The sequence below is a fragment of the Athene noctua genome, chromosome 3 (assembly GCF_965140245.1).
Source record: "Athene noctua chromosome 3, bAthNoc1.hap1.1, whole genome shotgun sequence".
Lineage (NCBI taxonomy): Eukaryota > Metazoa > Chordata > Aves > Strigiformes > Strigidae > Athene > Athene noctua.
This window is the reverse complement of record NC_134039.1, coordinates 34,374,968-34,399,117: the sequence shown is the minus strand read 5'-3', so window position 1 is coordinate 34,399,117 and position 24,150 is coordinate 34,374,968. Positions and strand designations below refer to the sequence as shown.

General features: G+C 37.7%; 1 protein-coding gene across 4 annotated transcripts in view; it reads right to left on the bottom strand.

The window, feature by feature from the left end:
- Positions 1 to 23,916, bottom strand: part of BLTP3B (bridge-like lipid transfer protein family member 3B) — a 57,427-nt gene extending 33,511 nt beyond the window's left edge. Inside the window, exons 1-6 of one of the 4 annotated variants that reach the window (XM_074902670.1) lie at positions 23,713 to 23,916; positions 16,152 to 16,298; positions 5,393 to 5,555; positions 4,275 to 4,313; positions 2,232 to 2,323; positions 554 to 743 (exon numbers count right to left, since the gene is read on the bottom strand). In XM_074902670.1, coding sequence (XP_074758771.1) covers positions 554 to 743; positions 2,232 to 2,323; positions 4,275 to 4,313; positions 5,393 to 5,455 — 384 coding nt within the window. In that variant the 5' untranslated portion in view covers positions 5,456 to 5,555; positions 16,152 to 16,298; positions 23,713 to 23,916. Of the gene's footprint in view, positions 1 to 553; positions 744 to 2,231; positions 2,324 to 4,274; positions 4,334 to 5,392; positions 5,556 to 16,151; positions 16,299 to 23,008; positions 23,030 to 23,712 lie in introns of those variants that run through there. The other 3 variants (XM_074902671.1, XM_074902669.1, XM_074902672.1) reach the window with 3 other exon arrangements.
- Between the last annotated feature and the right edge of the window lie 234 nt (positions 23,917 to 24,150).

Below are 24,150 nucleotides of genomic sequence, written 5' to 3'. Positions count from 1 at the left end.
AGTATGCACTTTACTGCTATTAACTTTTTATATACAAAAACTTCCAAGAAAAAATTTAATTCTTCCATAGGATCTTTATTGAAATTCAGATAAAACTGCTTAAAGAAAAAAAAAAAGTCCTGATTAAGAAAACCTTCACAAGCAAATACATAACCAGTTAAACCTTTAAAAATAATAAAAAAACAGCACAATGCCTTATCCTTCCACATTTAGTATTCCATTCTTTTTTCTTTCAGTACTCTTCAATTTTGGCCTAGTCTACATTTTTAAATGGTCACAAGCTTGAAGAACAGTACATATGCTTGCCCTGGTCTTCGCTCTTCCCTAAATATCTGCTTTGGCCACTAGCTGCTAGAGACATGCCTTTTGATCTGACTCAAACCCACCATTTTTGCATCCTTGTGGTTCCTAGAGGACAGCTGAAATTACTGAGCCCAGAATGCCTCCGTTCCCAGTAATGGCATGTTTCCTAGACTGTATAAGGTTGCAATTCAACTTCCTCCTTCTTCACCACAGAAACAAGGAAAAAAAGTTAGCAAAAGATAGTATTTACCTCTCCACGTTGAGCTTCTTGTATTCTGGTAAATCTGAGGTCAGCATGTTCCCAGTTTGCATTTACACTATATATTCTCAGCTGGGAAAGTTCAAATGAGGCATTAAAGGCTTTTGCACCAATCCTTATTATAATGGAGTTCACAGAAACCGAAATGCCTTCTACCACTTTTTCAGCAAAGCCATATTCACTAAAAAGTGAAATGCCAACATATTAAACACACATGTAATGAAAGAGCACAAAATTAAACTTACTACACTGCTGAAATAAAACATGTAACAAACCATAAAGTAACTTCCTAATATATTCTCCTGTTCTGAATTTTTGTTAAATATAATTAATCTAGTTTACAATAATTTCCACCCTATAATCCTAATCTCAAAATAGTCTTTAAAGAACATATTTTGGACCAAGATCAATCTCCAGAAGTTTAACAATTAATGCAATTTTTGCATGACGTATTTTACACACATATATAAATGTATAAAAAAATAACACATATATTATACATACAAAAGACTAACAATCCACAGCATTATGTAGAAATATACATGAGTAATTCATGTCAAATGAATTATTTGACAATTCCAATCTGGTTAGTCTTTACCTCTATAAACTAAGTTATTCCACCCATTAAAAATAGTATCTTTTATGTATGCAAAATAAAGTATTTGCTTTGTTTCATTCCATAAAAGAAAGGCATTCTAAGTGGTGGTTACAACTACACACCAAATGAACATGCATTCCAGTATTTTAAAAAAAGCAGGATTTTTATTAAAAAATTAATTGCAACTATGTGTCCTAAATGTTTTACATAACTGAATGGAAAACTGTGTTTTAAAATCTAAAATTTTTTGCCTTTGGGTTTTTTTTCCCTGCTTGTTTTAAAATTACAGTTTATATGGTTTGTCATTCCTTTTGCTTTTTATAAATTTCATCCTACACAGAATCTCTATGGCAATGATTTTCAAGCTGTACCCTAGGAGATGTAAAGGCCCATGTAGACTTCTACATATTACACAGAAGTTAAAATAAGATTAATTGTATCATCAAATGTATTTCTCCATATATGGGTCCCTATGCCCACTCAAAAAATGTTTTGGAACTATAAACAGGAAATGACTGGGGGGATGTAAATCACTGATGTAATGCTGTATTGTCCCACTAAATTAGTTTTGAGCTATATAGTGTGAATGAAATCTTTCAGCAAGATTGGCATGATAAAAATAAAGGAAATAGAACTTTAAAACACCACACTAACAGCCCTTAATACTGTTTTTTAGGCCAAAGAAAAAATAAAAATTTTTGAAAACCCACCCCATCGTTATATATATTTTCAAAATAGCTTGAAGGCAAGGTATGTTTAATTTTCAAAAAATTTAGTATCAAATAAACTTGGTAAATTTTTGATGCAGTAGTTGCACCCATATGAAACATGACTCGGAAGCTCCATACATAGTTCAGACATTCTTTCCAGGTTTGGGTCTGGACAGTTCCCTTATCTCTATACATACATAACTCTCCCTGTAAGTAATAAAATAAAATTTCGGAGAGAAGGAAATGGCAAGCTGCAACCCTATACACTTCTTGAAATCTGCATGGGATCTAACTGTTTGATAGTAATTTGAAACAAGTAATTTAAACTTTTTTGGATCCATTACATCTAAGTATCACTGACCTCTGTCCAGATGCAGTTGCTATAGGAGATGGTCCATTAGGAGCACGTGGCTCTTCACATGTGCTCATTTCCATTACGACTTTATCCAAGGACTTGAAAAATAAAACAAAACAAAAAAATTGGAGACCTAAGAGGTAACAAACTAAATAGATGACATATTAAGATAAAAAAAAATTAAAATCAATTGAGAACTTTTTCTGAAATGTTAATTTTCCCATAAACTTTTGTAACGCACCAGAAATTTATTTTTTTTTTGTTCCTATAAATTTTTAATTTTTGTGAATTCTAACAGACCTTCCCAGTCAAATATTGGATTACTGGAATTCTGGATCCCTGAGTATTATTTATCCATCACATATATTTGAAAAAATCGCATTTTGAAAAGGGCATGATTTAATGTGTACTCATCTGGGTTTTCTTCCTATGTGGTTGTTCTTCCAGTGAAATACTTAATACCTCCTAAGTTTTCTAAATGGTTCAAAAATGGTTAGAAAATTTTAATGAAAAATATTTGAAACTAGTCCACTAAAATTTGTGATAGTAGATGGAGTTTTGTTCTGCATCTTTAAAACAAAATCTGAATATATTTAGTATATACACATATGGGTGTGCATACACTCTGTGTGTATACGAATCTTCAGTACTTTGATAGAGAAAAAACTGCTGCATAGCGTCCTCAAAATTGTATTATCATATAGAAACAGAAATTGATTATAAGCAAAGATAACTTAGTATTTGCCAGTATACTAACAGACAGATTTTCACAAAGGTCAGCTCAGCTCAGTGAAAGTACCTTTGGCTAGACAAGCAAAGAGAGGATGCTATTCCAATTTAATCAAACTCTCAGTAGCAAAAATATCCCCACCAAAATAGTTTCCACTATTATTTCCACTATATTTCCACTATTATTACATCAGTGATGTAATAAAGGGCTGAAGTTGGACATTTAGGTCACTGAATTCACTTTCCTTTAGAAGTCAAAAAAGCTGTTGTACAATCTACTATTGAAGAGTGAACTTTTGTTATTAATTTAATGCACTTGTTCAAGGAAAGCTTTATGTAAAAAAGGTGACCTTGAAAGTTATCTTAGCCTCAAAGTTTGCTAATGTAAGTTCAGTAGGAGCAAAGCAAACAATCAGGCCTTGCTACCGAAGGTCGAAGTATGCAGTCTTTAAGAATAGCACAGCTTAAACTGATTCCTAATTTGGCAGTTGTATTTTACAGTTAAGAGGTTGAATCATCACACTTCAGCATTACCACACTAAGCTCTGTGTGTCAGGAAGAAGCACCACAGACACTAGTACATTACAACTGGGTCACTAGCAAATGCACCACATATTTAAAACAACATGTCTTTTCCAAATCTGACTCAGAACTAAGGAATTACAAACACATTCAGGAAATCACTGCAAGACTGGGAAGCATGACAGTTAAAGGAATATTAATTCCTAAGTAAACACAATGAAGAAAGTTTACCCTTCATCAAGTAAATCACTTCTGGTGCTACCACATTTCTTAGTATACGTAAAGAACAAAATTAAACAAATGCAAGAATTGGCATTACTTCTAATTTAGTCTTATTTTAAATCCTATTTAAAACCAGGCTGAATCTTATGCTGTTACAAAAACCCTGTATGTTACGTGCATCAAACCTGCTATAACTGAGATAACTGAGTACAGACATAGAATAGCAAAGTCTTTAGAAAGGATAGCTCTGCAAGAGAGGCAGGAACTTGTAAAAAGGTTCGTTGGACAAATAACTACCCTTCAAGTGAAGCCAAATTAAGATGTAATGATTGAAGAACTTGACAGGAATTAGCTAACAGTCAAGCATTATAGTGATGACACCCAAACCAAAGATTAAGAAAAACCTACCAAGAAAAACATCAAGGCATTTTGTCTCAATCCGCTGCTACCTAGAGGACACTTAGTAAAGGCCTGTTAATATGTCAGTTATTTCTAGTCAAGTCAAGAGAACTATATAAATATTTGAGATAAATTCTGCTACACAGAGTATATTTAGGAGTTGATCTTGGAACTCACCAAAGAGATGGGATGTGTTTTCAATTTTGTCCATGGTATCTGCAAGGGAAAACATTACTCTAAAGCAAAATAAAGATTAAAATACAGTAAAATAGAGCATTTGTTTAGAATGGTTTTTTATGCATACAAATTATATTTGTAACTCCTGAACTCAGAATAATATTACTTTCAAAATATCAAGTTTATCTGAAAATACGGTATAGTAAATTTACGGGCACGAATTTATTTTAGGTGTTAAAAACAGAACTTTAAAATCTACTTATGACTGAGAAGGATACAAAGGAACAAAACAATCTGTCTATCTAACATTGAGTTGTCAAGCATCAGAAAAAGCAACACTGTCTTCCACATTCTTTCCTTTAAAAGGAAAGAAAATCTACATTTGCTGTGTTGGCCTACAAGTAATTGGATGCCTGCAACAAAGCATTAAATTCACTGCATTCATTAAAATCAGGACTATCTCCCATTAAGGAAAAAAAAGGGAAAAATAAACAAAGGACTGAAGAGGTGCCAAAGTTTAACCAGATCATAACTTCTATCAAAACCAAGCCGTAGCTTAATTTATTAATCTCATATTAGTATAAAGTAGGAGAGATGATACACATTGCTTCAACTGTTAGCAGCCGCAAAGACCAAAAAAAGCAACGTCTAACAGATTTAGAGTGTTTCCACATTTCCCACAGAGACCAGAATCCTTTAGAAAGGTATTTTTGGAAACAGGAAAGGAAGAAGAAGGAAAGCAATAGAAAGAGAGGGGTAAAGAAAAAAAAATAATACATAAATAATAAATAATTACAGTAGACTAATTACCATAGGCAAATACAAGCTTTTATCTCTGCCTCTATTTCAGAACATGCAGGAATAAATTACACCCAGAAAGAAAAAAAAAATATTTTAAAAGTCACAGCTTATTTTCATTGTTTCCAAACACATTTCATGTCATCACATGAAAAAAAAAGTTAAGAAATTATTGCTGGCAACATCTTCATTTTTCTCTAAAATTTTATTATGGACTCATCACAATTTTCTATTAATACAAAGCTGCTTGAAAGTTTAGAGACAGAAGGAAAACAAGAAATATTTGGCTAATTACCATTCCAGTACAGTAAAATACTCACCCTAATGGATGCTTTATTGCAAAAGACCTTGTTTATAGCAAGCCATGTTGGAAGATCTAGCATGTTCTGAAGCACCTCTTGATCCAGCTCTAAATTGGTCAGCTGTCCCTCCCCCTTTAATGTGCTCAGGTTTATCTTGTCAGGTGACAGATTTTTGGTGAACCTAAAAACAAACATGCACTTTAAGTAAACACATATAAATCACAAGCTGTCCCACATATAGCTGACAACTTATAGCACTGGTCTGGGGGTGAGGAAATAATCTTATGTTCTTAGGTACAATTTCACCCTGACAATAAATGGTACAATGGAATTGCTTTGTTGCTCAATTTCTGCATCTCATTAACTCTATTTACAAATACATAAAATATATTATGAGGTATCTTCCAATTTATTGATCACCAAGAATAACAAATCCTTGATTCAAAGTATTTAACTATTTTTAACTATATAAGGTAGAAGTAAATCTCTTTCACTGTTCATTAGTTTTTTAAAAGGAGAAAAAAAATGCAAAACCTTTACAACTTATACTGTCATTCTCAGAGCAAGCAGGAATGGCTTAGAATTCACTCAGGAGGAGTAACAAAATGCTACTCCTTACAAATAGTACCTTTCTATATATATTTACAGTTAAAACCTTGAAATGAAAAGCTTTCTTTACAATATCCATTAGTTTAATCATAGATTTTAATAGCATGTATTAGAAATATACAAACACACATATTTTTACATACATAGCAGCATGGTGTATATAAAATATTGGATGAAAACTTGAAAGGTCAATCTGATATACAAGGGTTAAAAAATGTAACCATTTATAAGAGTACATAAGCAATAAATTTCATTACACTTCAAAAGCAGCATAATTTGCTCATACAATAAAGCAATTTATGTGACTGCATCAAGTGGTTCCCATCCCTGCAAGATAACATGACAATATCATGGGTACTCTACCCTCAAATCAACTGCTGCAGCATTTTATCTACCACAAGCTGAAGAAATGGCTATACTTAACCACATTTGCATTCTGCCCTGGAAAATTGTTTCTGTTGATGAATCAGGTCTAATTTTACAAGATTAGCCAGTAGAAAAATACTAGTCTATTACACTTGTGACTTTTCCCACTAAAATCTCCCCGTGCTGATATTGTGCAGGCAGAGGCAACGGGGGTTCTCCACAATGATGGAACATCATCCTGAAGCAACATCTCAGGAGATGAACTTCGATATCTCCTTCCCATTCAAGAGACCAATTTCTAAGTGAACTATGAAGCCCTTATTAAGTCAGATACTCAGGGGTAGAAGGAAGAAGGTGAAGGTGGCTAGCAAGCTTTTCCTCATTTCCAAGGGTGGCTTGAAACATGTCAGGCATTTTCTCAGTCCAACTACTTTACTGCATTCTTGTGATGGTGAGCTTTGGAAATACATTACCTATACCTGACAAAATGCAAACATCCATTTTACCACTTCTGTGAATCATTCAGCCAGACATTATAAACTTACAGTTTCATCACCTGCCAGTTTAAGCACAAAGAGGAACTCCAAAGATCAAGACATCTGGGGACTGAAGGTGTCCAAAGGAAGAAGCTTGTTCAGAAAAGTTCAGTTAAATTTTTAGTTTTCTTTTACTACACCAAGTCTGAAAATAGTCAGGATGTATTTTCAAATAATACTAGACATATTTCTTATGATAGAAGTGTTGCAATTGTTTCTGTATTGCTTACAAGGCATAAATTATACAGAAGGAATGAGCTTTGATACGTGTATAATACAGTCTAATATTTTCAGTACAAAAAAATGTATTAAGGCTACTGACAAATATATTTTTCTTGACAACTAAAGTACTTCTAAATGCTCCATTTAGAAACATTGTGAGGGGAATAAAGAACTTGAAATAATTTTATTTTCTGGATACCCTTCTTTCTTCATTTTAACAATAAAGAGTAATGAGAAAGGCTCAATAACCTGACTCAGTAAAACATCACATCAGTAACTGCAAAATATAGTCTCCTATCTCAGAAATCATATTGCCAAGTCTCATCTGACTTGGCTAATTCAAATTCCTAGAAGAAAAAGCAGCAGAAGTCACATCATAGTATCTCTCACTCTTGACTTTCTAGATGAGGGTCAACATAAGAACCATAAATTGGTGTTAAAGTAATATTGATACAGCAAATGCCAAAACATTCTGCCATTACACACACACACACACACACAGAGTCTCCAGAAACTCATGCTCTGTGAAAGAAGTCTCCTTCAGAGTTCCCTGTTACTATGCGACACCAGAAATGCCGCTCAAACTGGAGACAGATCTAACCGTCATCTTGGTCTCAACTGCAGACACATCACAGTGAAACCCAGAGGATCTACAGCAACAGGTTTCCAAGCTTCACAGCAAGACAGACACCAAAATACCACTGAGGAGAATGGAGAGAGCAACGCCAATCTTGAGTTACTTCTGACACCCTTCAAAAAGACAAAATAGGAACCAGTCCCTCCCAACATAGAGCAGAAGGACAGAGAAAGCAATCTCAGCAAGGAGTATCATTTTCCCCCCATTTCTTCATATTTAATTCTTCTGAGAGTGTTGCTTTGAATTTGTTACCTCTCCTGAAATCAGTGAAAGGAAAAATACTCTGAGTGCTCCCTCATTCAGCACAGACCAAAGAGGATCTCCACTTGTAAGACTACATCTGCATTTCAAGAGTCAGTCACAGAAAGAAACTCTTCTTAACAGGTGAATTGTGAGAAGGCACCTCTTGGTGCCTTCTAGATCTAGGCACCTGTAGCAGCAAATCTCTTCATCCCACTTCCACAGCTTGAATGTGATTGATGAGTTAATGCTGAGGAGACTGGTTTTTTCCCCTGAACCCATACTAACTTCATAATACACAATAACGACATCTGCTTTGTCTATCTGCTTTGTCCAGAGCCAATTTTCCACGAGGATGCCAATATTTTATGTTTCTGTGCCAGTTCCCTGGCTCCTAAACTCAGTTGTTCCATAGAATACACTTTCGTTTGTCTGTTGGATATTTTCAGCACTTTAGGACTATTTCATACTACTTGATATAACGGGAAAACCTTTTAGTTTTATACAGTGGCCTCTAACAAAAAAATAAAAAAAAATTAGAAGTTGGCCTCTTTGCAGCTAGCCCTTCAAAACACAATGTGATCATACCCATTAGTTAGAATTTATAAGAATCCAAATCTTCATGCATAAAATTAAAAGAGCCAAGTAACAAAAAGAACATCATTTTGAATTAAAAAAAATAAGCAGCCTTAGGGCAATCACAACTCTCCAAATGGTATTGTCCTAGGATGCCACAGTACATCAAACCAGGACATGCCCCTGTGAGCTACAGCGCTTTAACTTTTCCTTCTGGTGTGCTTCACATTCAGTCAATAGATGATCAGGGAGAAGACGTACCACAGACACACTAATGTGTGTCTAATACAAGTTCTAGTGAACTAGTCATGAGTTGGTAAAATCATACCTGACAAAACTCTTACCCAAATAAAATCTGCAATTTAATATACTATTAGCTTTAAATTTTATTAAATTTTAATATTATTCTAAATATTCTGGTGTTGGAGATGTGTTCTAATATATATTTCCAGGCAAAATCTAAAGAGGAGGCAGCACGGTTTTAGAGGTTGGCAAGTTATCTCTATATTTAAAGAACTATTGTATCTCTAGACACAGAAATGTTTAATTGCATTTATAAATATTCTAAAGCATAAATATTCTAAAATATAGAATGCTTAATTGCTTGAACTTTGAGAACTTATTAGGCTAGCATATTTATGATATAATTTTTATATAAAGCAGAGAGGTACTTCCCATAGTTAGGGTAGAGTCATGTAATTCTGCATATGTAGTAATTAGAAGTCTTCGATTGTGTCATGATGTTTCATGACTCTTTCCTGATCTTTGATCAGGAAAAAACATTCAAAAATTCTCTGAGCTTTTCATATAACTACTTAGAACTAAGTGTCACCAACTTCATGATATGCCCACATTCTTTCTGATTTGGCACAAAGAAGCTTCTTCCCCCCAGCTTCCCATTTGTTTTTCACCCTGGTGTTAATTCCTTAGAACAAGTTAATTACTTCTTAAAAACTGGGTCAAACTGGCAGCAGAGGCCTTGACAGCAGGGCCATTTCCCTGCACAACATCCCATGAACTCCTGCCTCATGTTCCTTTTCTAGGGAACAGAGTGTTAATACCCACTACTTGGTACAGGAACTGAACAAAGCAGAACAGAGAAATGTAAAAGGGAAGGGCAAGAGAAATGGAAATAAAGGACATGGCTGAGTTCACCAAAGCCTTCTCTTACACTGTTTTGCTGTGGCAGTAAGACATCACTGTTTACTGAGGCAATACATACTTGGTTTGTTATTACCACAAGATATTCTTGGCAAAACTGTTTCCACAGATTTAGTTTCAATTTCACAAACTACCCTTCCTTTCTCAAAACATAGGATTTGAAATTTGAATTATTATCTCTGATAACATGAATTTCAATTCAGTTTTAATATTAAATTCTATAAGGTAGATTAATGCTATAAAATATTTTACACTTTAAATACAAGAATACAGATGTAGAAACTTATCAGTATCACAAGCAGCCTGCCATAGCTCCCTTGGGTACATATATATACACACACACACACACAATATATTACTATGCAGTTAGATAGATGGTTCAACTTTAATTTACAGAGTACAGACTAAGAGTTTAGGGAAAAGTGTAAAAGACTGCACAATAACAGCATAGTAGTAAGAATCATATGTAGAATATAGATACAATCATTGTCTTTTTTCAGGACCACAACAGTTCTGTTCTTTTCTGACTAAAAATCTTCACAGAAGACGCATCTTTTTTCCTTGCCTGAAATATTTATTTTCTAAAGTTTTGTTTGCAACAACACAGGCTTTGATCTCCAAATGGAGCACTCCACCATGCTTGAAGAGAAGATGGCCAAGAAGTGAAACCAGAAACAAAGAACAACCAAAAAACAGTAGAGAAGATGGGGAAAACACTTCTCTGAAAGCACAAGCTTATGGTTTGTGTAACGAAGGCCACAGACCACATGAAGCTTTGAGCAGCACTCCACAAAGGTTTGGAGAGAATACCAGATGCCTTGTCAAGTTCATCAACAGAAACTCCAACCTCTGGATTTAATAGAGAAATAACTGAAGTCTGGATTGCATCTGGACACAGGATTCTCAGATGTTTTGCATATTTACTGAATACACAATCTCTTTCACCTGGCTCTACCATATGCCTCTGTTGCCTTTTAAATTAAATTCCTTCAGCAATTTGATTCTACAGGAATGCTCCAATCATGACAGACTACTTAATCATAATATGTGCCACATGTTTTGTTTATCTCCTTGTTACAAACTAGAACATGGTTCAAAAGAACAAGCTCTAAAAAAGGAAAGCACGGCCTACCAAGCACTGGTCACTGTATCAATAATAGAACAGCAGAAATGGAACAGAAAGATAACTGGTTTTTTTCCTGTTTCACCTGGCTGAACCATGTTGTCAGATTACTAAGGAATGCTATGTGATTTCTGAAGCAAGAAAAACAGTCTTTTTTCAGTTGAATTTCTGAGGAAGATATTGGCTTCCCATGACTCTAGGTAACAGAGAGAAGGAGATCTACTATCATTCTGCTCACTGCACCACTTCAAATTTTAAGATTTTTGTATTTAAATAGAAGAGGAACAGAACTAACTCTTTGTCAAATCTGCCACAGAAACAAAGCATTGGGATCACCAGAATGTGTACTGTTATAAGTGAGTTCTCATCTGGTGTAACACCACAAATCAAAGTTGATTTGCAATGAGTGGTTTGATCTGGAGGAAAAAAAAAAATCTAAATCCCTCCCACTTTTAAATAAGGAAAAAAAGAAATCACAGCAAATAAAGTGCTGCAGGCAACATAACATTGCTATTTTTCTTCTTTCCTGTGGCCAGAAAAAATATCAGTGTCTCAGGAACAAAACACCACCTGCAAATACTGAGTTCAGGAGCACTGCTGTACTTTTCTCTGTGACAGCACATCATAGTTAAGTCAAAAGTACCAAGATGCTTAGATCTATTCAGCTGACAGCAAGTCCTAGGTAAGAAAAAGACAGACTCCCTAGATTAAAAAACAACTCTACATTGCAGTAACATTAAGCACAGTGACATTCAGAAGAGTTCTTAGTAGCATTCCCTTCTTGATCCAGATATGACAAGAGAGAAGAGAAAAAGGTGAGACAGACTACAGTCATACAGGATTAAAGATTTAGCTGCTGTTAAGTGAATGGCAAAAGACTAAAGACAGACTACAGGCGCAACAAGTGATTGACCTGCATTGAAACAGTAAGGCACTGATGAAAATTTTGCATGGATATAATACACCAGGAAAAAAATACAAAAACCATTCTTTTGTAAAAGATGTCTGTGTTAATCCTTCAGACCTATGAAACAAGATTAGAATCAAGCAACTAGTATCTTCTCTTGGTACTTTAAAAAACTTCAATGAAAAAGCATCACAAAAGCTGCTACAAAAATTAATTATACAGTAAAGGCTTAAGGTTAGTAGAAATTAGTCAAAAGACTGCAAGAACAACAAAATCCAATATGCAAGGGAAACACAGAAATCCAAAGGCACTGAATATATTCAGCAATGTCCTAGAAAAAGTTGGTGAACTGTGAAGTAACAGAAACCTTTGAATGAATCCTGGCTGTCCTAGGGATGGTCTAATTCTAATGCAGTGTATTAAAGCAGTATTTCACCCAGGAAGAAACCGTTAACTATGGTTTATGTAAGATTTGGAGTAAATTACTTTAGCTCCACAGGCTGAGTTGAAATGTGTAGAAGTTGACAGGTAACAGTAAAGTCACATTCATCAAGTTCACAGAAAACTGACCTGATGAACCCAAGAGCTGACTCACTGATGATACAAGGTACCAAACACCCGAAGATATAATTCATGGAAACTACTGGGTTCTAAGTGAAAGATACATTTTTAGGAAATAAAGCTGGAAGATAAAGAGACAATTGATGAAAAACTGCTTGGGATACATGAAGGCTAAAATACTCCTATGTATAAAAAAATGAATGGTAAGTAGTACTAAGTATCATCACAAAATATGATGGCATGCCCTCATCTGGGATGCTATATCCATTTCCAAAAATATTAAAACTAATTTAGAGAAAATAAACAAAAATATTAAAGACAAAGTAATGAACAATCAATGCACAAAAAGTTAACTGGATGCCCATTTATCTTAACATAAGAACAAAAACACTCATAATACTAAAAGAGAACACATTTAGAGCCAGTAAAGGGAAACAGTCATTGAATAACATTTTAATGCCCACGAAAACATCAGAACAGAATACAGTACCAAATTCAAAAGCTTAAAATAATATAAAAAAAAAAAGGCACTTGTGGTAGGGTTTGTAGGAGGAGGTAATACCTTTCATACCTACAGCATAGTAGGATTAGATAGATTCTTTACTTAAGAATACTCACAGTACATTAGGCTGAAAATAAACACCTGTCAGGATAAATTTCAATATTTCTGGACAAAAAATCTTCCACAAAGAATGGCACTCTCACACTCTGCACCAGGAAGGGAGCACTCTAAAATCTCACCACCACTGTCAGCAGCCAGTGGGTAACCAGTAGGCAAGACTACAGCAGACATAACTTTGGTGGTCTGAGAGGCTCTCCTCCAGCCTTTATGCAGAAGTCATCTGTATCAGTATGTCACGTCCCGCTCAGACAAGGGGACAAGTGACTCAGATTCGCAAATCCCCAATGGAGCAGACAAGTCTCCAAGTCCAAGCGTTTATTAACTACCCATAATGTACTAACTGAACACACAATAATTGGCTAAGTATATAGCAAGTTGTGGCAAGCAATACAATATGCCTTGCATTTCTTAATGGAAAAAGGAAAAGAGGTAAATAGAGGGAATGGGGAAATACAGATCACCAGTCTGGGTTCCTGCACTGATCCCGCCGGTGAGGGTTCTAAGAGGCGGCCGTCTTTTTTGCTTGCATCTGTCTTCTTCGCTTCACTGTTCTCTCCAGTGCCTCCCCCTCTCTTTCACCTCCCTTGATTTATACCCACTTTCCTTGGGTCCATCCCCTAGGTCGACCCACACACCTACATATCCCATGTACAGGGAGGGGTAAGGTGTTTCATGGGATGATGTAATTAGCATGATCATGTTAGCCTTCATTAGCATATTGAGGGGTGTTAACTTTAATATGCATTTTGTGGATAATGAAGCAAAGGTCATTCACCGGACAGATGGCCCTTGAAATGTGCCCAGGTGCACCAGAGCAGAGCCATCCTCTCTCCACAGGACTCCCTCCTTCAGATGCATCTTGTGTTATTCGGGCAGCCTTATCAGCTTCGACCTCCACACTATCAATCCTGTGACTCATAACTTTGTCTTGCAAGCGTTTGAGGCATTTATTCGATCAGCCTCAACTTTTGCTTTCTCGGGCTGTTTTTCTAAGTTTCACGCAGGCTTGGTTTCTCTCACACAGCAACACTGTGTCTGTCCTTCGTGGATTCCCAGATACCATTCAGTTTCCTCCCAAGAAGCCCCTATTAGTAGATGAACTGCAAGGGCTACCATCCCCTCAATTCTGCAAGCTATAGGGAATCACAGGGGACTCCTAAATGGTAATACCAACTGCAGCAGCTAGACCTGTCACCAGACTTTTCAAGTACACAGCTGACTGGCACCTTCTTACACCCTCCAACATCAATTTGTACAGGAGAAGGGTATCACAGCTTCTTTACCCATGGGTAATGTGACCACCCCACACAAATGCCTTGCATGCTCTATTTAATCACACCTTAAACTCCTGTGTATTTGGTGGCTGAGTGCAAGATTGAGAACCCTGTGTGGCCTGCTGGATGTCCAGCATGGAGAGGACCTGCATGACCTGTTGTGCAGCATCTTGTGAAGAGGCACATGGGCCAACCCCCTGGAGCAGGACAGGGCATTCCCCTGTTCGCACCCCCAGCCTGCACCTAGTGCTCTCAGCTGGCCACAAGTTACAGCATACCAGGCAAGTCCAAAACACTGCCTACAACCCTACAGCTTCAGGTGGGAATTTTCAGGCCACTATACTGGACCTAAACCACCCAATACTCAGCAGGCCTTTTGACTTATTGTACGCTAAAGACAGATCTTCTTTTTCAGGCAAATCACTAATTAGGACCCTATTTCAACAACCAGTCCATATTTGCATAACGCGTCTGGTGCAGTGTCACACCATTCCCCTTTTCTCTCACATCCTAGGAGGTGGAGCACTGAACAGTACATCTGTTTTGTTAATGCCTTTCAAATAATTGCTTCCATTTCATCACAAGGACTTCAGTGTGGAATTCTACTCCGGCTTAAAGACAGCGTAGTTCACTCATCCATTCACTCTAAGACCCATTCCACACCTTCTCAAATACTGACATCCTCACCAACTCTCTTGGCAGAATATAAAGCTTCCCCTAGTTAATTCTGTAATAATACATACAGAAAATTATTTTCTTTCTACTTGGAAAAACTCTATACGTTGTTCTTTGGGTACAGGCAGAACTGAAACAGCGGCTGTCATCAATGGCTATTACCTAATTATGTGTCATGCAGCAGTTCTGCTCAGACATAGCCAAGCACTGTGCATAAATGAGGAGCTTACACTGCATGGATGATAAATCACCTTGTAAGTAAAATATTGCTTTAAGTAATTTCTCCTGCATTTATGGTAAGTCCTCACACAGACCAATATTAGCTTTTCTGTTCCACGAGTCTTTTCACGTATCGCTTACACAAGCATAGAAATGGTCAGTATTATGAAACGCAAAAAACTTGTGTATAGGACTGTCATGTTGGAAACAACAGACCTTAACTGAGTAGAAGATAACAAAGTCCTTAATATACTAAACCATATGTGGCAAGGTATATGCAACTTCCACATTGCAGGCAGCAAAAATAACACCTCATTTTGAGAATTTGCTTATACTTTATAACTACTACATTCCACTCAAAATACAACATTCAGAACCTAATGCAAAGACAAGCCACTTGATGCAAAATAATTTTATAAATTTCAAAACAAGAAATAACGTGCAGGGTAAAAAAGCATGACATCTGCCTTTTCAAAACTTCATCATTTATGTCACATTAGCAAATATCTTTTTAATGCCAGCTGATCAAATTTCATGACAAATAAGTTTTTTTGATAGGACATTAACTGTAAGGACTAACTAAAAAATTTTTTTAAAAAAATCAGCATTGTCTTATGTAAACTAGGTGAAAAGCTAACCGATCCTTCATATGTCTATCAATACAGAGTAATAAACATCAAGTTATGAAAAGGAATTAAATAGATGTAAATTATGCAATTATCAAATAGCCTAAAGACATTGAGAAACACCTGGAAGATTATTAGAAAACACACATAAAGGTACATTTATAACGGGATTGCTGATTTAATTCACAAACCAGTTTTGCAAATTTAGTTTAGGACTTAAACCAAAAAAAACAAGAACAACCCCCAAAAAACCAAAACACACAGCTGCATAGCAAACAATTGTTTTGCAGAAATGTAAGTTACAAAAACAAACAGGAGAGAAAAGCCAATTAACATTTTACAGAGCTCATTTCACTTGCAAATTTATATAAATACATACCACCTCTTACATTTACTCTATAAAGGTGGGAGAGGGGAAGTTACCTGAGGGCAAGGTATTCAGACAAAAGGCCCCTATTCCTGGTGAAAACAAGTGGTCAGTTGCCACGGCTTCTGAGAAGCTTCTGGTGCTCATTTTGGTAGCAAGGATATTCACAGCAAACCAATCTCCACCAGAGCCAGCTGGGATCGCTGCAGGGAACGGGACACAGGGGACACACAAGGGATCAAGTTCAAAGGGAAAAAGGAGTGATACAATAACATAAGAGAGTTTCAGCTAAAGATAACTGCAGTTACAACAGTTTGTTACACATCATGATATTATAGAACTAAAAAGGAAAAAGATCTGTGTAAAATGCTAGATTTCCATCAGAATATCTCTTGCTGTCTGATACTACAATACTGCAGCCATGTTTAAATGAACACCTTATAGACCTTTTCTGCATGATTAAAATTTTCTCCATATAATATAGCCAAATGGTTTCAGAGATATTCAGTAAGTATATTTGGAATGTGAGAAGGAAAATAACGAGATGCAGCATGAGAGGTTATTTTATTTTGAAATGGGAGACAAGTTTTCAGTTTTGTTTTGCCTAGCCTGAGTTTTCTCAGCCCACATTATTTGTTCCTATTCACAGTGTCTCAACTTAACCTATTCAAAATTCACACTAAAGAAACATGAAAAGGACTTCTTGAACTTGTTTTTGCATTTGGGGCAGTGCTACAAAGACCTGCACACTTTTGACATTCTGATTTTGCAGGCTACGAAATTTTAGTACACTATGCTTCTTAAAAATTAAAAATCAGAATATTTAATTTGGCAAGTCATGTGGTAATTCAAAATGAGAAATTTTTTGTTAACTGTCTTCACTCTGAAAAGATGCCTCAGCCTAAATACAATTAATTCCTACACTTTTACGCTTTTGGGTACAATAAAATCCAAACATTTGGACAGTGCCTCTGGTAGGCAGTTTGTTGGGATATCTGAACAATGTTAAAGAGCTCTATCACTAAAATTAATTAGATACCTAGTTACTAATTATTAATTTTCTCAAGTCTCCAGATCACCAGCAATGGGAGCAACTACAACATGGCAATTGTTTCAGAAGTAAGCAACCACTTCACTTCCAGCTTCCTGGGTAGCTGGATCCCAACATTGCTTCTTTGGGAGTCAGGAAACAGAAGCAGACAACTTCCCTGAGAAAATAAAAGTTCTGGTATTCTCAAGCTATATGGTAAACTGCATGGCAGAGCTGCCAAAATCTGTGCTGAGGGCATTCTTCACATAGCAAAGCTTGCACATCCAGGTAGGGGAGCCTGGAAGTACTAAAAGCCACAGCCTGAGCTGCAGCTCTTTTCTTACTTGCCTCTTCTGTTTCTTCTCATGAAAAGAAAGAATGAAGACATCTGAACCCTGGTTAGCACCAGCTCCACAAAGGTGTACAGAACAACTTCTGAGGGAGCCACTGGATTGAGAAACCTGGGTTCTCCCACAAGCAGTCAAAACCTAGAGATGCTGTGTAATTACCTGTTAGCAATTATTCTCATGATTTACAAAAAATCTGTGAAACGAATACTTTGTGCAAACCTTTAATTCCATTCATGTTTCATCAGAGATTATCTAATCTCCTTTGTCCAATCTGCTTGTAGAAGAAAGCAGCAAATAATACAAAATACACTTTCAAAGGCACCTCTCACTCTGTAAATTACTTAGTACACACTTTTATACCCCTTTGACATAAAAAAGCCTACCAAGGCCTCGGCAGGAGAAATACAAAATTTCAAAAAAATATAACTGTGGGCTTTGTTTTGATTCTTACATACTATATAATTATTTGAACAAAACACAATTTTATTCCTGACAGGCTTTATTTAAATACCCTTTTTCCTGAGAATGCTTCCCACTAGCGCATCAGCTATTTGAACATGGTTTCATTCTGAAACTTGTTTCCCAGTAAAACTATTCTGAGAATTGTTTAAAGAAAATTATCACATACTGTACTAGTAAAATGCTGATTTATTCCTGACAATTCTGCAAATGCATTAATTTTTATTATGTACACATAAGAGTTGTCTGACTGCAAGAAGCTTCAGCAGAACTTTAATTGTACAAATAAAATGACTGCAGAATCAGCATCCAGATTTATAATACATTTGCAAAAACAGTGTAAACACATAGAAAACCAGAAGTCAAATTCTGTGGATTTAACCTAAACGCTACTGAAATCTTAAGAGATCTTTGAGAATGTAACACAAAATTTAGTATTAAATCTTAATAAATGTAATGATTAAGAATTCTACCAGCAAATACATTATTGCTGGTTTATTTAAAATACCATTATAAGTTCATAAAGCACCACATCAATTTCAGTTTCACCTTTTAGAAGATGTTCTGTTACAGAAGCTTAAAATGCAATATGACGCATGAAGCTACTAACAAAATCAGAAGAAAGTGAATTTGTTGTTGTTGTTGTTGAAAAAAGCATTTCTTGAATCCTTTATGCTCATGAGAACACTACCAGCATGTTCACACTGACAAAACCGTTGGCATGAAGTCTCCATTTAAATGCAAAAAGTACTGAATTTCAAACATAAGAGAATTTAATAAATATAAGATTGTAATGAAACTTAAAACTGATCTTTCTCCTCGTTCTCTTCTGCTGTCTCAAGCAGTTCTGCTTTACTACCTGTCCTTTTTCAGACTCTAGGTATAGTATTTAAGAAAGACATTATGCTAACGCTTTCCATAAGCATTCAAATCTAACATATATTCATTCCAAACAATGGAGATCATTACGTCTACATTGTGTTTTGCAATTTTCCCCACATATTACACAAGCCAATAGTCAGTCACATAGAATACACTCTAAAATCTTCAGTATGAGCAAAGAGAGAAGCTGTTTTACATTACTCTATGAAAGGTAGACACTTTGTGTTCTTCGGCTGCCTAAAAGAATTGAGTAACTTTCACAAACTTGAAGTGACATAGAAGGGGAATTCACAAAACTGAAAATAAGCTGAAAATAATACTTTTTTTCTACTAGCAGAAGTTTCAAAGTTCATCCAAACAATTTTGGTAGTCACAGGAAGGAATGAGCCCATTCTGGCCAAAGGTGTTACATCGGTAGATTCTAAAAGGAGTCACCTCAGATCTCTCGAAATTGCAACATCCCTCACCAAACAGGCATGTCTTATTGGTATAAAAGCAGGGTGATATGCAGGTCAAATATTTAGGTTGGACATGTATCAGTGAAGTTGTACCAGATGATGTAGGATAACACTGTTTATAGCAGGATCAGCTGATTCCTGATATCCATACAATTAGCATGCTATTCTTTGTAAAATCAATCTTCATATAGATTTTAGCATGATTTCCCAACTATGAGGTGAAAAATATTGTCACAAAATTTACTGCAGTTTTCTTCTGTTGAAATCTTAGTATTTTTACATCTATTGCTTCAGGTGAGCAAAATCTAAGAAGGTCTAAATTCACACAGTACATTAACTAATGACACAAACTGAAAACAATTCAGATTTCTGCCACATCAAAGACTTTTAAACCTCTGTTTTCTTTGTGAAAACAGCAAATAAGATTCAGACAAAGAATGTAATTTATTAGGTTGAAGTATGTGTTATCATTGCTAAACTTAAGTGTTAATATCTAATTGAGATGAAGAATGTCATATTCAGTGGGACTACTTAACATAGAACTTAAACATATTTTGATAAACAAAACTGTTTTTCACAAAAAGAAAAGGCCTGGGTGTTGCAGATACTTATACAGAAGACTCAGACCGCTCATGAACTAGAAGGGAATTTCAGTTAAAGATACTAAAAACCAAAACAAAAAAAAAAAAAAAACTGAAAAAAACCCTTATATAAGTCTGTGTCAGTAATGCCCAATCTCTGTCAATATCTTGGATCCAAACACCTCTAGTTTCAAACCTCTGTGGTGGAGATGATCCACTTGTAACACAGATAGTACAAAATGAACGCTATTGTGAACTTGTGTAGTGCATTCTAGACTCGTACTGTAAGTATTTAACACCGTTGGTTTATACATTTGTCTAAAAAGTCTAACTTTGGAAAAAGAAGTAACACTGATAATATTATCATAGCAGAGCAGCCCACAGAAAATCTTGCAATAAAAAGTGCTGTTCAACAAGAAATCTCTCACCTGTGAAAACATGTAACACTGCATAGGAAGATTCAACACAAGTTTCAGTTCACTGGGGAAGACCTTGACAGTAAGTGAACCCAACACTACACAGAAGACTCCTCCTAAACACACTGTCTCACTCCTACCTTTGTAAAGGATAATGCCATTATGCAGATACTTGTTTCATTTTAGTGTATGTATATTATAAAAGAAAGACACTCCACCATTTGCATTCACAAAAGGCACACCTAACACAATATGGAGCTGACAAAAATTCAATCCAAATGACAAACTCATCCCCTCAGCTTAGTAGACAGCATTTAGTTTCATATCCCATGCCAAGCACCACATAATCTGGAACAACAAAAAAAAGTATTGTTCTCTTCCCTCCTTATTTTCTTCCACAGTCTTGGAGAAGAGCAACGCATGTTGAAGGCAGAGGACACAGCTTGTATTTCAAGTTTTCAACATACTGTAAGAAAGCTAAAAACTTATCAGATCCTGACATAAGATACAGGTTCGTTACAAGCTGAGTAAATAAGCTCTACTATCTTCACTGTTCTTAAACTGTAACACAGCAATAAGAAGAACCTTTTACAAAGATAAAAAGTCATTTAGATACCAAAACTTCCAAAATGCAGATTGGGTCTTCCTCTTCTTGTTCTCAGACCTTAAAGATTTATGCCTATGTTAAAATTTTTCCCTAGTTAACAAATGCAAAATGATAAGACTCCTTCACCACACCAGCGTCCATATCAGTGAACTGCTAAATGGAAACTATACTGCTGAATGACACACTTTTAAATTTGCATATGCAGTATCCAGATAATAAGAAAGCTGAAAATTGCTAACACATGAGTTTCAGATATTGCAGCAATCTTCATGGCAAATATTGCTAAATCAATGATGATTTTGGGGAGCTGGGCAAGATGACCTCCAGAGATCCCTTCCAACCTCAACCATTCCAAGATTCTGTGATTTGTGGCAAAAAAGAGAAGAGTACTTCTCTGTAACTGAAGGTACAGGTTTATATCTTCTATTTGTTCCTTGAAGTATGTATTAGATTTGGCTTTGTACAAACATAAAGATAAATGCAATCATCAAAAATGAAAGTAAATCAAGATAACAGGATAATTCTTTCCACTCTTCCCTTATCAACATTTTCTAGTACATTTAAACCTGCCACTAATACCTGCTTTGTTGAAGATGGCAAACAAGCATCACTTTTGAGCAACTATGACAACTGCAGAACAGGAACCAATACAGTAATAGAGTACAAAGTGAAAGTGCCCTTTGGCACCCTCTGTATTACAGGAAATTCCTTGTGTATTTGGCTCCAGACTGAAATAAAACAGCGTGTGAAGCCTACTTTAATCATGTTCTTATAAAACATCTTAAGGAAAATGCTGAAATAAATAATATTATCACATCTGTTGAAAAAACAAGTTCCTGAAATTTAAAAAGCCACCCAGATTTACAGGTGCTTGTGTCACTTGAATTCTGTTTTCTTATGTAACCAACTTCTGCAATCACTGAAGCACCCAGTTCTGCAGGGAGAAAGGTATTACCTGCTCATGTGATTAAGAACACCCATAATAAGGGGCGTAATAGGTAGCAAACACACTTTTTAATCTCAACATAGTGTGGATCATGAGCTTCAACTTGCAAACCTCAGGTTGTTAGATATATTGCATAAGCTTTTTACAAAAGATGAAATGTCACAATCATTTGACACTGTCTTGTTGATTAAGCATTATGACATTATACAAGAAAGCAAACACAAATTTATTAACATTTAAAAGTACTTAATTCTAACCTATTCAGCTGTTATTTGAAAGACTTGACAAAAAAACAGTTCACATTACTCATGCCCAGTTCCCAGACACATTTTAGACTTTAACCTGTAGTACAAAGACTAGAGTTCACTTCTCTTTCCATACAGCTTGCTAAATAGCACTGTAAGGAACTGAGCTATATCAGTCAATTAAGTCCAGTGATCTCAGGCAGATTTCTGAAAACTGACCCAAGGCTGATGACATCGCCGTATTGCATTTCCATTTGCACAGTGCTCAGTTATTCTCATGTGAGGGAAGACAAAGATTTCTTTACCAGCATTCCCAGTTACAAATGAGTAGAGTGGAAGAGAAAAATTATTCTACTACTGCTTCATACATCATCTTTAGTGGATAGATATCAAAGGATTTGGAATGTGATTTGTGTTTTCCCCAAGCATGATCAACACATTAGTCAAATGACAATCTGTCATTTCGTTTTGATTTTCCCTATTTATTAGCACTGATAAAAATAAACATTCAGAAACATGATGAAAATAAATATTTAGAAATACCACGCAAAAATGAAATAAAACATATAGGGGAAAAAAAAGCAAATAAGGGACGAATATTTCAGCTTATATTTTTTAATTTATAAAAGCTCTAAACAATAACAACACTGTGATATCGTGACAGTTCAAGTACCTAATGGGTTTTTACCTCTCTTTAGAAAATGGGAGAAATATAACGCGGCTTTTTAAAACTATCAATCAAACTGTGTACTTCCTGCAGTTTTTCCATCTTTCAAGCACACGGCATTGACAGCTACAAAATTTTACAGCAGGGATTTTTTTTGTTTGCTTTTGTTTTAACCCACGAGGCACGCTAGATATTACTTCAGTTACCCAGAAAACGTCGAACTTATTTCATCCCTTTGCTTGCACCGAAACTCTTCTGTTACGCGGCCTCACCTGCCTGTGCGAGAGCTCGGATGTCGCGACCAGACCTGCAGGGCCACACGCCGAGCTCGCACAGCGCCGGCCGGGCAGCCAACCAGGACGGCTTGTGTAAACCTCCCCGAACTACGACGGCGTTGGGGGCTTTCCCCCCCTTTTCTCTTCCACGCTCCCCCGCACACCCCCCGCCGCCACGGGTGTTCTGGGCGCGCCCCCCCGCCGAGGGGCTGCGCCGCCCCGGCAGCCGCCGCCCGCCGCCAGGGCTGCCCCCGCCCGGCTCGGCGCGGCGCCGTGAGGCGGGCTGCGGGGGCGGGCACCGTCTGCCCGGCGGGGAGGCGACCGGGGCCCAGCGGTGACTCACTCGCTCGGTGACTCCGTTCTGCGCTAAGGCAGAGCGAGACCCCCCCCTCGCCCCGGGCGGGCGCCTGCAGGCCCGCCCCGCGCCGCCGGGCACCGAGCGAGGGGGCCGGGGGCCACTGATGCGGCTGTCGCCGCCGGACAGCCCCACGCAGGCGGCCGGCCACCCCTCCGCCTCCAACAGTCACCCCGAGCGGACGGCTCCAGCTCCACCCTCCGCGGGCAGAATGGAGCCCGGCGCCTGTGTGCCCCCTCCCGCGCCAGACCCCGGGGCCGCTCCCCGCCCGGAGCCGCGGGACCGGGAGCTGCCACCGCCCCCACGCACACCCCTCAGGCTCCCCGGGGCACGGCGCCCCACTGACCTGGAGAGATGCTTCAGGATCTGCTTCTTGATAATCCCCGCCATGGCGTCTGCCGGCCCGTACCCCTCACGATGACCAGCGGGATCCGGGGACGCGCCTCATCCTTCCGCCTCCCCCTGCCCGAGGCGGGGAGACCGCGGGGAGCGGAGCCGCTGCCTCCGCCGGCGCTCACTCGGCACCCGCCGCCATCTTGGCTGCAGCATCGCCTAGTGACGGGGGGCGGGGGCGGCGGCGGGCGGCAGCGGGGGGGCCGGGCCCGGCCCGGAGCCACCGCCCCGCGCGGGGGGCAGCGGTAGCTCGGCCGGCGGAGGCGGGGCAGGGGCGCCTCGCACTCCCTCTTGCTCGCTGACCCCCTGCTCGCCACGGCCAGGGTACCCCTCTGCGCCCTCAGCCTTTGCCCGCCCCGGGCCGCACCGCCCGCGCTTTTTCCGCTCTTCT